Raw genomic sequence first — 12,390 nt, 5'->3', positions numbered from 1 at the left:
TTTTTTTTTTTTTTTTTCATTCTTTTTTTGTGTGTGGTCTTACATGGTTGCTAAGGCACTGAAGGTGAGAATCTGGCTGCTTTTTAGGTTGTCACGGGGGTGTGTTTGCGTGCATGTGTGTCAGCTTTAGGTCATGTCATGCAGAACCGGCCCAAGGTTGTACGGGGCCCCAAGCAGAATGCAATTAGGGGGCCCAGCTTCATTTTAAATGAGTGTTTTTCCTCCAAAAAAATTCAGTTTTCTCTTTTTTTCCGTCAATGTTGCATACTGCAAAAATATATTGTAAGCATAGTGTGGTATGCTTAACACAAGAGTTATATAAAGTTAATGTGAATTTGTCTGGACTTTTATGATGGTCGACAAAATAAAATGTTTGATGAAAATGATTTAATAGCGTAACTGCCAGTGTCACATAGTTATTCAGTCTTACTTTATATATTTAACAGCAAGACACATGCCAAATATTGTGATGGAAATAAGTGGGCTAAATCTAGAATCATGTGTGTAAAGTGCCAGCGTCAGCGTGACAAAACTGTTTTGTTTATTCACAAATAAACAAAAGCCAGAGTATTCAGAACCTAAAATATAATGAAATTGAGTAGGCAATTGATAAAAATAGGTCTTATCTGAGACCTTTTCATTAAAATGTAATAATATGGTATTTTACTTTAACATGTCTAGCATTTATTTAAGTGTCAAATTTAATTAACTTCAATATTTACATTATCTATGCATATAAACAGGATTAAACTGGATGAAGAAGAATCAATTTGGGCCTCTGCAAAATTCTACCCATTAACATGTGCAGGCACAGACAAATGTTAATTAGAAAATTTAGCTGATGAGCAATTGTCTGACATCAGTGCATTCATCAGCAGCCTCTGGGTTGGTCTTCAGCTTTTCATGAATGGTGCTTGTGGTTCTGTGGTTTACAAGAAAACTCACAGTGTCCAAAACTCCCATTTATCATTGACTAACTAAGTTAAACTATAAGTATAGTACCAAACTTTAGACTGCTTCGGAATATGAAAAACTTTAATATTTAAACTCATTAGGGAGCAATTAGACACCCTGCTCACCATGTTTGTTTTGAACGATTAGAGCAGACACAACCAGCCAATGACTGGAGTCAAACTGGGCCAATGTGCAGGCAGATGCACATGTAAACTACTGCAGACTGCAGGGGGGGAACCATCCATGCACACAACCATTTTGAAAAAAAAAAACAAAAAACAAAAAAAAACGCTTTTCAAGAATTTCAAGAAAATAAAAATGAATCGAATCATAAATTTTAGGTGGACTAAAAAAAATGTTGAAATAAATTGATTAATATTGTTAAAGTCATTGATTACTGACGAATCCCAGTACACTAGTAAAGACCTCCCACTACGCAGTTCAGCAGTATTTGTACAATATACTTGTGCAGTTTTGTGTTTGCACCATAAATGTTTTGGTCCAAATGATTGGTGTCTACTGCATCACAATTTGTCTCTAGCATGCAAGACTTGTTACCCACCAGGGAAAAACACTGACAACCAGTATGCTAAAATCATTTTCTATTATCTTCTTATAATATAGTGTAAGAAAATATTTTTATAGGACTAATAAACAATAGCTAGAAGCAAGAGGCTGCTGAAGAGTTATGTTGGCTGGTTGATCCGTAGTTAAAATTTGTCATATTTCTTGAGAATTAACTGGCTCAGGGAGCGAACCAAACCAAAAGAAATTATGAAAAGTTGAAGAAAGTATGACGATAAAAGTTTTTTTATGAAACAATATACAGATAAATTAAGATATTTGTGAGATTTGGACATTTTCATGCCCTTTCATCATCTAAATTCATGAAAATAACAAACTGCAGGGGAAAGAAAGAAACAAAGTTTAAATACATGGCTAAGCAGATTTAGTCTGTCTAGAGGTAGAAAATGACAGCAGAAAGGGATGCAATGGGGATACGAATTAGTGAATGGGTACTTCACATTATTTACATACTAAGAATAATTAATATCCTTTCTTATGTTTTCACTTTGGGATTTGTTAGTCATGTGCGTCTCTGTTTTGCCCTGTTGGTTTGTGTCTTGGTTTTTATTTCTTGATTCGTCTTGTTTTACGCAACACTTTGGGAAAACTTCAGTTTTTTTAAATGTGCTTTATAAATAAACTAGATTTGGATTTTAGAAACTGGACTGAATTGGACTAGGTGGGTCGCTCAGAACCCATCTGAGATATACCACACACAGTTGTAGCAATACAAAATTATTTTAATGATATTTTAAAATCTCTCCATACAACTGCTAAAATACAATATAATACAATGTGAAAACTGTGAAAAGTTATTGCTCTGACCTCCTAATGCTGTAAGGCCATAGCATCCAGAGAAGCAGCCTCAGATACAGGCAGGAGTAATTACTGCATGAAATGTGTCCCTCGCTTGAAAACTAAAAGTAGCAATTATTTAATCAGCAACATTTCATTAGAACTTGGATAACATAACAATGATTCTGAATGTTTACATCTTGTATGCTTTTCAACAGTTCTTCTCTTATTTCTACTTTACTTGGGACCTTCAGGTTAACCTACGGCCCCATGCAACCAAATATGCATTTATTTATGCATCTGGTGGATTCTTATGTCATCAATAAAAGCTTTATTTATTTTTTTAATGTCTTTAGTAAACTCTTGGCATGTTATTGTAACTAATTTCAGATCCAGCTTACATAAAGCTATTTTGAAATATGTTCTTAATGCCTACTTCGTCAGGTACAAATCGCTTATGCAAGGCTGGAGCTCTTTTTTTCTTCAGAACTGTAATAATTCTTCAGATTCTTCGTATTATTAGCTATAAGTACAATCCAGTTTGACTGGAATCCAACACTGACAACTTCAGCTGATGATAAAATGCAAAGTTCACACTTATCGATTTCCAGAAACCAAGCAAGTTTCGTCTGGTCACTGACATTGCAGCAATCTCTCCTCCTAAATAAGCATGGGGCGACAGTGGAAAGTAACAACACAGTTTAATAGGAATAAACCTCCAGCAGAATCAGGCTAAGTCTTAAAAGGACAGGTAGGAGGCAGAGTAAAATACAGAGCAGCACTGAGAAAGGAGTACTTTCTATTGGAACAAAAAATTACATACAGTTAATGACAGCAGTAGCTTTCTTAGTGGCTTTCTCTAGAAAAGAAACACAGCTAAACAGAGAAGTGATGTGCTCATGCTGATACCTTTACAACCATAAAGTGAGTAGATAAGATTAGTCACAGCAGTATTTCTTTCATTAGATTTATTTAAGAAAGACACAAAAACACACAAAAGCACCGGACAAGGTGTACCCATCTGTGGGAAGAAAAGAGGCCACAAAACTCAAAGTTAATGGCAACAATAATTATAAATTATGCATGAATATAGGAGCGCTCGTTCCACAGAAAATAAACTCCTGTTAGTAACTCTTTCTAGAGTTAATATTAGAAAGTCTAGTAAGCACAAAAAAAAAAAAACCTGCAGTCTGGAAGCAAAGTGCTGTTATATCACACAGACAGCTTTTTTGTGTTGTGTTCAGAATATTATCCGTATCTTCACTGAAGATTCGTGAAAGCTAAATAAAGACATTGAACATGGCATCAAAATGGACACCAAAGGTGGCCCAGCTCATCTGAAACTTGTTACATATCACTTCAACCTAATTTGTTACTTGACCCTTTTTTAACTTATGGAACTTCTGTTTGAGATAGAGAGAGGTTTCGATGCTCTCCCCACTAGGAAGCAACATGAAGAGGAATTTTCTGGGGGCATTTTTTAAAATATATATTTTTTTAAGTTAACGTGAACAAAGAGTACGGTATATTTCTAATGTTTTATTTGTGGATTTCTAGACTTCAAAGAAGATGCGCATATGTGCATGCATGCAAGCGAGCATGCAGCGTGCTGCCAGAGGCAAAGGGAAGGCCGTGAATTGAGAGTCCCGTTGCGTGTAAAGACTAGAAACGTAGATGAGACAGAAGGCCCATGGGCAGTTCAGCCAAAAGCCCTGGAGCCTAGACGCTACCTATATACATACACAGGCAGACTCAAACATTTGCAGTATGAGGCATTTTTGGCCTGTGATGTGGGGAATAGATGCAATGATTTACAAGCCTCACTCATGCTGACTAAAAGCCAAATGAGTCTTTGCCATGGAGCCAGGAGACAGCCATTCAGTTTTTCCATTCCCTGGCAGATGTGTGTGTATGTGTGTGTGTATGTGTGTGTGTGTTTGTGCGTGTGGCGCCAACAAACACCGGAGTGGGCATGAGAACAGCATCCACCATATACCCGGGAAGACCATCTCCTTCTGCACTGGTTGGACTACTTTGTATCATAGCAACAGTGGTCAGGGAAACAGAGAAATGATGGGAGAGAGGAGAAACTAAACCTGGGTACAAGTTAGTCATGGAGGCAGTGCATCTACTGTGGCCAATCGATCCGGGGACACAATAGATCCAAGTTGGTGGATCCTCCCATGCATACGGCTCATGAAGTTTAGAGGCGTTAGAACTAAGTGATGTGAGTGACCGCCAAAGAAACTGAAATCTTGATTGTTTGTAAAATGTATTCTGCTTTTTCTCTCTCTCTCTCTCTCTCCCTCCCTCTTTCTCTCTCTGTCTCTCTTTCTCTCTTCCTCTTTTCATTTTCTTTCTGTAGGACTGAAGAAGATAAGAAACCCAGAGCGAATGGTCAGGATTGCTGTTGGTTACACAGGACACACCCCTCCTAAGAGTGACGAATCAGACGCCAACAGTAAGAGACACACAAATGCTCTTCACACAGCTTCTGCACGCACGTCTGCGCGCGAGGGTGTTTAAGTGCCACACAGGCGTTTGTCTGCAGCACAGGGTGACTGTGGGAGCAAGTATAAAAGCCTTCTGGCAGAATGATGTGAAGAGGAGGAGGGGGGTTGGGGTATGAATGGGGGGAGGGTGGGGTGAACCGAGGACTCCTTCTCATCTGCCCTGTAACAGATCACACACCAACACCCACAGACACACGCACGATCTCTGTGTCTCTCTGCTGAGACTTCATTCTAATTCAGCTCTGTCACAAATCGTGTTTGTTCATGCATGCCGTTATAGTATTAGTGCATGTGCGCACACACTCGTCGATACAGCAGACAGGCCCGACTCTGGCTATCAGTAGTTTATTGTCATATTTAATCTGTACACTTGGCATTATGTATCTATAATCCTCAATGGTCCTTGTTAAACCAGAAGTGAGATGGAGTGTGTACTCCGGGGCCGTGCATGTGTGTGCAGGAGGGTGCAGTGGCCACGTGGCGTGCGGTTGCCTTGTTGTGTTAGTGGGACTATAAGGGCAATAATTGCTTTGATTGGTTATCGATTTCAGAGGACACAGGGCAGATGTAAGTCTGTTAGGGGGGACAAATTGGAGGCAAATAAAGAGATGGAAAGAGGAGCAAACACACAGAACACAGAGCCGGCCGGCAGGTCTTGGACCTGGGATTGACGTCATGTCTGGGTTGAGCATGTAGTGCAGTAGCTGCATGTTAGAAAACCAGATTTGGTCACGGTTGTGGTGCTAAAGACGAGCATGCTGGGTCTGAAGGCTTACTGAGGGTTAAAAAAAGTTATAGCCTCAAAATGTTAAGAACTTTTAATTAGATGCATAATTTTGTTTGGCTGGAAGGAGCATAGCCCCTCCCCTACTTGATTCTGCATGCTTCCTGATAGCTGGCTTACGGAAAGAAAGACAATTTCATCTGTTATGGTGTCTATCTAGTGGTCCAGGGTACACCCTGGACAGGCAACCAGTCCATCACAAATCAACACAGACACACTGTACAGACAACCATGCACACACACACACACACACTCACACCTAGGGACAATTGACCCAACAGTTTTGTTTTTGGACTGTGTGGAAAACATGTGCAGGTTTGTGGTAAACATGCAAACTGTATGCAGAAAGACCCCGACTGGGATTTGAACCCAGGACCTTCTTGCTGCAAGGTATCGATGCTAACAACTGTGTCAGTGTGCAGCTTATATTTATAATCTGTACAGAGTACAGTCACTTAAAGTGCAGAAGAAACAACAACCTGGGCTAAGTTTTAGATTTGTGGAGGATTTTTCATTTATAGATTTTGTAAAGCTCTGAACTGCCTGCTACCAATTGTAAAACCATTCAAAGTAATTTTCTGCCCTTCCTGCCATGGGTATAAAAGATAATTTAACAATTTTAACAAAGATAGTCTGGCATATTTTATTAGCACAGTTAATGCTTTTAGTAGTACTAACATCACTCATGGTGGTAATTGTTAATGAATGTGGACCGTTGCCTTAACTCTGGTTGCCAACATTTCCAACCAGAGTAAAGGAAAAGAATAAAAGAACAACATCGCTGCTGCACCTTCATCCATCTATTGACGTCCTGGTCAGTTTGCCTATTGTCCAATTCTACACAACATCTCCAAATAAGGTACAAAAAAAAGGAAAAAAAATATTGACAGGTCTTGGAAAATGGTGAATTTTTGTTCCTTAAATGTTGGAATGAAATGATGAAAACTATATATGCTATGAATTGACCAGCTCCCATTGAACATTTTACTTTCTGTTGCAGCAGCCCGACCAACTGTTGAGAAATCTCCATAAAATGTATTTTTTAATAAAGAGATTTGTTCTTTGTTCATTTTTAGACACTTAATTGGTCCTAAAAATAACTTACTTTGCATGTTCTTCAGTCAGGAACAGCTTCCAAGCCAGAGTGTTTTTTTTTATTTGTTTTTTTAGGATTTTTTGGCTCTGCGGCCTTTATTTCACAGTAGACTGACAGGACAGAAAGTTGTGAGAGGAAGAGATATGGTAAAGGTCAATGGGTCGGGACTTGAACTCATGACGGCCGCGTAATGGGTCAAAGAGTGTTGTTACCACCGTAGTCTGGAAGCCCTGTACCAAAATCTGGATTTCTGTGTTTGCTATGGTCACCAGTCAGTGCTGACAAACCTGCAAATGGGCTAACTTAAGCTTAGTTTATGCTTGAACTTTTAAAAGTTGGTTATTTAAAGGGGACATTAACTGAATACTGTCCTTGATGGTTTTTAGACAGGGTCTGGGTCAGGTTTTGTTCTGGGAACCAAACAGCCGTGGACCAGATGTGGAGACACACATGCTCACACACACACACACACACACACACACACACAGAGAGAGAGGAAACTAACCATCGCACCTTCCCATGCTGTCATGTTCCCTTCAAAAGAATGAGATGGCCTTACTAGACCTTGTTAAGATGGGAGGAAGAAACAAGTGTAAGACAAAATCGTTATTTAATGTACAATGAAGCAAAAAAGAATAGATGGTTCTCTTTGGGATGACCGAAAGGCACGAGCTGAGGCTTCCTGAGCCTATGCTCGTCTCCTATCTGTTCTCACGTCCCAGCCGGAGGATTACTGGAGGAAAAGTTTATCAGCAGAATGATAAAATTAGCATGCACGCCCATCTTTCTATCCCTTCCCTCCTCTGCTTGCTCTCCCTCCGTTTCTCACCCCCCCACCCCTCTCTCAATCTTCCCTCTGCCCCATCTCTCTCGTATCTTCTGCCTCCCCTTCCATCCCTCCATCAAGCTGCTGTGCAATGAGCCTTTCTTTCTGTCACATTAATTTCATCGTGAAAAAAAAGTGTGGGGGGGGAGGGGATGTGAAAATTTCCCCCGACGCCTCCTAATATCGGTGGGGGGAGAGTTAAGAGTTGCATTTGGAGCAATTTTTTTCCTCTCTCTTTGCTGAGTAGAGTTTTATAATTAACTGACAGCCATCTCACAAGGGCATTGGCTTGTTTCTGTGTTAAATATGGAGATGACAGTTTTATGAGGTAAAATATTCATCAGATGCGGGCGCCTCTTCTGTGTGATTACGGTCTAAATTGTGGTTTTTGATAGGTTACCAGTGTAATGTTTAATTTGGTTCAGCAGTTTCACTTTTTACTCCAGAATCCTGGCATTGTCGCACTTTTTTGGACTCCTTCCACCTGATTTGCAATTCAGAAAGTCATCTGCATATAGGCAGAAATTTGTCCTACAGCAAACAAATCGAAATATGAAAAACAACACACTTTAATATTCAGATCTGCTTTATTTTCTTGTGTCTCCGGCTGGTTCAGTTTTACTGAGGAGTCAGGGAACAACAGAGTTTGTTGCTTTTTTTTTCTTTTTTTCTTTTGTCACACCAGTTCCATAGAGAGTCATCTCACATAACAGAAAGGAAGATTGCTCTTGTGCTAGTTTTGTTTCAAACTGGGACCCATTCTCTGATTCAGGGTTGTTAGAAACACAAGACGCAACTCTTCTGGGTGCAAAAATCCTCATCAGCATTCAAGAAATCTGCAAACGTCGCGTGTGTAGGCTGGTCCCGATCAGCGGGGGAGAACTAATTTTAAGGACAGGTTAGGACGATGATAGCATTCTTGAAAGTGCTGCTTTGAAAGGGATTACAGAAGCAAGGTCACTAGTTGGGAAGGGAAAGAGAGAGAGAGAGAGAGAGAGCAAAAGAGAGAGAGAGAGAGAGAGAGAGAGAGAAAACAAAAACGCCACTCTGGGACAAATTCGGTGACGCGTTTCCTTTGATCGACGGTCTTTTCTGCATGTGTATGTCTGTTTGTATGTATGAGCATGCACTTCTGTGTGCGTGTGTTTGCCGCCGCATGTGCAGCGGGCTTGTTTGATGTGGTGGTTCTGGTACATTTCAAAGGCAGGGCTGTGATGAGAATTCTTCAGAACAGCAGCGTAAAGGGAGGAGGGGGGGGGGCTACAGCCAGGAGAGGTGGGGTCTAAACGCTGATTGGCATTCATAGCAGAGAGGCTGGAGTGCTGCTAAAAAAGAAATTAGGCTTTAACTAAGCTGCACCATTCAGCTGTTTAACTAAGCTGCTGCACAGTTCAGCTGTTTGAAATTCTGTCTTCTCAGGCCTTCTATTAATAAATGCATAATTGATTAGGGGGAGCATACGTGCCTGAACACTCTTTCTTACCGACACAAACACAAGCACACGCACACACGCACACACACGTGCGCGCGCGTGCTCAGATACCTCCCATAGCATGAGACACAGACACGCGTCGACACACAACTCCGGTTCCGATTTGTAAACTTCATTTTCGTCGTTTTCCCAATTTGAGGATCATCTTGTCTTTTCAAGTTTCTCTTGTCGTAGGCAGACTGTGTCCCCGTGTCTCATGGCTTCCCAGCATCCCTACGTCTCTCCTGACCCTCCACACCTTCACCAGCTTTTGCTCTGTCATCTCCCTCCAGATAGATTGTAAGCCCTATCATCCTAGGAGACTCATAAATGGATGCCCTCTACTCAAACGCTTATCAAAAACCTTTGAGGTCTCACTCCCTTTGAGCAGCACACCTTTTGGGAACACAAACAAGGTGACACATGTACACCAGGGGGTCGGTGTTTGTGCAGATGTACCCACTTACACAATCACCTTTATTTACTTAATCTGGCGCAGTAGAAGTTATCTCACAGATTTTGCAGTACTTGTTATTCCTGCAGGTGCTGGAAGGTTCATTTACAAAGACAACAGCGTATCAGTCATTTGCTCTGTCAATACTTGACTTGTTGAGACAAAGAAAAGTACAGAGTCATTTAGTTTTTATAGTTTGGTTATGATTCCAGATTTTGGGAATGCTTTTGGGAGTAATTAAAAATACATTTCTTGCTGAGATGAAAACTGGTACCCTTCTATTTAGAAAATGTTTAAAGTAATAAAAATAAAAAAATAAAAAAATAAAAAAGGTGTTACATTTTCTCCAAATGAGCATCAGGTTAGATTTCGCTCCCTTACTGAATTATGATGTTCTCATCAGGTTTACCAGGTGTGATGCACCTCTATGTCATTTTAGACATTTTAACTGGGAATAACTGTGTGGCGGTCCCAGTTTATTCCTCACCAGAAATAGCATTCCTATTACATTTAACAGAAAATTTGCAACATCTTTTCTTAAATCGGTTATATAAAATACTCATATGTCCAAATATGTTAGAAAGTACACATGTTTCAGTAGACTGTCCTACTTTTTCCAGATGACCTTATATACCTTGGCCAGGGAAAACAAACAAACAAAAAAAGACTTTTGAACGTAGGATTACAGATTAGACCAGTTCAGCTGAAGTCTGGTTGTTCCTAGTCATTGGTCTAGCAATTTATGCATCTCTTGATCAAATACGTCTTACTTTCAGTCATCCAGGGTTAAATTAAGCCAGACAAGTGGAGGTAAACTGATTTTACCAAGCTGTGTTTTTGTTCCCAATCCCTATTATTCTAGATTGTGCTTCACTGCCCCCGAAGACTGGGAGTGTGTCCAGAGACATAATTTGAACTCAGAATTACACATCACCTGCCCTAAGCCTGTGACTATCCAACTCTTGCACAGAAATAGTTTCCTCGCAGGAGCAGCTATTTTGGGATTCTCCACTCCATTACCAAACTGTCTGTGCAACACTGTGGGGAGAGAACTGCTTTTAAAGTGGATAAGAAATGCCCATGTGATTGGCTGGGTGTTATATTTACCAACCCCTAATGCACAGATAATGTATGCTAATGGGTCTGCCTTAATCCAAAATCTGTTTGAGAGTAGATTCATGGCACACCTCCACCTGATGTCCAAAAGTAAAAGCATTGCCTTTCCCTCTGCACACTTAGCGTTGGAGCAGAATGAACTGTTTTTGTGCGCTGACTCACGGCACGCAGAGAGATGTCATAATAACGATTAAGATAGTGTTAGCAATACTTATGCATTAGAAATAACCATAATTGATGAATAGAAAGCAGCTGGGCTTCTCTTTTGGTTCTTTGTTATGTTTGATCTTTTCATGCAGGAGTCATTTTCTCTTTAGCTCATTGGTCTATTGAGGAAGCATGATTTCAAGAGCAGAAAAGCTGCCTCCGGCTCAAGAACTTGGATTACCATGACCTGGATGACTCAGAATCGACACAGACAATTAGTAATAACACGCTTTCAGGGGAATTCAAACTCTTAGCTTGACATCTTCAATTGCTGTTATGCCAAAAATTCTCTAATAAATTAGAAAGGCTAAAAAAAAAATTTAAAAAAAAAACTCATTAAAACTGTTGCTTTATGAGTCAGATATTTTTTTTTTTTTGGAACAGTAAAGCTCCTTCTTATTGTCACATTAAGATGTTATTAATAATACACATGAATATTTTATAGTTATTTTAATCAGTCAGCTCACAGATTAATATTTATTTCTCTTGCATATCCTCATTTAATTCACCTAATTCTTCTTCTCCCCCACTCGCCCTTTGACCCCAGATGAGCCAGGCCAGCTAAAGATCTACCTTCCCAAGAAGCTGCTCGAGTGTCTACCCAAATGTTCCTCTCTGCCCAAGGAGCGCCATCGCTGGAACACCAACGAGGTGAGAAAGAGGCACGCTTGAACGGGAAAATATCCATGACATGGCAATGAGATGGGCTGGTTCTTTTTTTATTTGTGTGTGACTCATCTCTAAATGATGGCGCATTAAGAAGCCAAGCGGAGGTAAACAAACGCAGTGGTGGCTCTTCAGTGCAAGATCCTAAAACTGGGACAGTGGCAGACGAAATAAAGTGGAGAGGAGGATTCCTGTGTTATAAAGTTTGAAAATGTTAATCCGAACAGCTGAAGGTTTAAAGCCTCTGAACTTTTGATACAGTCAGAGTCAGACTCTGCTCATACTAGCACAGGTGTTTTTTTTCCCCCTAAATTAACATTCCCTGCACCTCCTGTTGATCCACATGTGCATTGTTTTTGGTTGTTTGGTAAAAAAAAAAAAAAGAAAGTGAGATTTTTAAAAACGCTTTCCGTCTGTTCAGACTGACAGATTGTTTGGTTTGGTGTCTCTATTTAAATCAGTGAAATGAAAGCCATGTTAGATCTGTGAGTTTTCAGCGTCTCCTCCAGTGATCTCACACATTGTCTCAATAATTACATAATAAGTTGACCACATTTCAATATTTTCATTTAACCTTTTTGACAGTCTATCGTTCACTTTCCTCTGTCCTAATTCGCCTAATTTGAAAATTAAAACTGTATTTTCTGATAAAAGGTCAAGAATTGCTTTACCCAGACAGCATCACGCTTACCGGATATCATGATCCAGCTATTTCTGGTCTTTTCAAACCGTATTCTTTAACGTTTGAGTGGGGACTGCTCACTTTTTTTGGTTTTTGATACATGAATCATAAAACATGCTGGTCTGTTCTTACTTTAGCTGCACTCTGTTCCTAGAGCTCTTTTCAGGGTGATATGTTGCTAGATCATTGCATCTCCGGTGGTAGAAATTTAGGTGGCTACACTAATCTTGGGCATCAGTGCACAACACAGTATCCGGCT

General features: G+C 40.1%; 1 protein-coding gene across 2 annotated transcripts in view; it reads left to right on the top strand.

Annotated features, from left to right (window-relative positions):
* The window catches only part of LOC103139508 (calmodulin-binding transcription activator 1-like), a 13,064-nt gene extending 949 nt beyond the window's left edge, over window positions 1–12,115 (top strand). For both annotated transcript variants that reach the window (XM_016672496.1, XM_016672495.1), the window contains exons 2-3: window positions 4,682–4,777; window positions 11,331–12,115. In XM_016672496.1, coding sequence (XP_016527982.1) covers window positions 4,682–4,777; window positions 11,331–11,455 — 221 coding nt within the window. In that variant the 3' untranslated portion in view covers window positions 11,456–12,115. The remainder of the gene's footprint in view (window positions 1–4,681; window positions 4,778–11,330) is intronic.
* The last annotated feature ends 275 nt before the right edge of the window (window positions 12,116–12,390 follow it).

Source organism: Poecilia formosa, unplaced genomic scaffold (assembly GCF_000485575.1).
Source record: "Poecilia formosa unplaced genomic scaffold, Poecilia_formosa-5.1.2 Scaffold62, whole genome shotgun sequence".
Taxonomy (NCBI): domain Eukaryota; kingdom Metazoa; phylum Chordata; class Actinopteri; order Cyprinodontiformes; family Poeciliidae; genus Poecilia; species Poecilia formosa.
The sequence above is the reverse complement of the archived record's forward strand: the minus strand, read 5'-3'. Positions and strand labels throughout refer to the sequence as shown.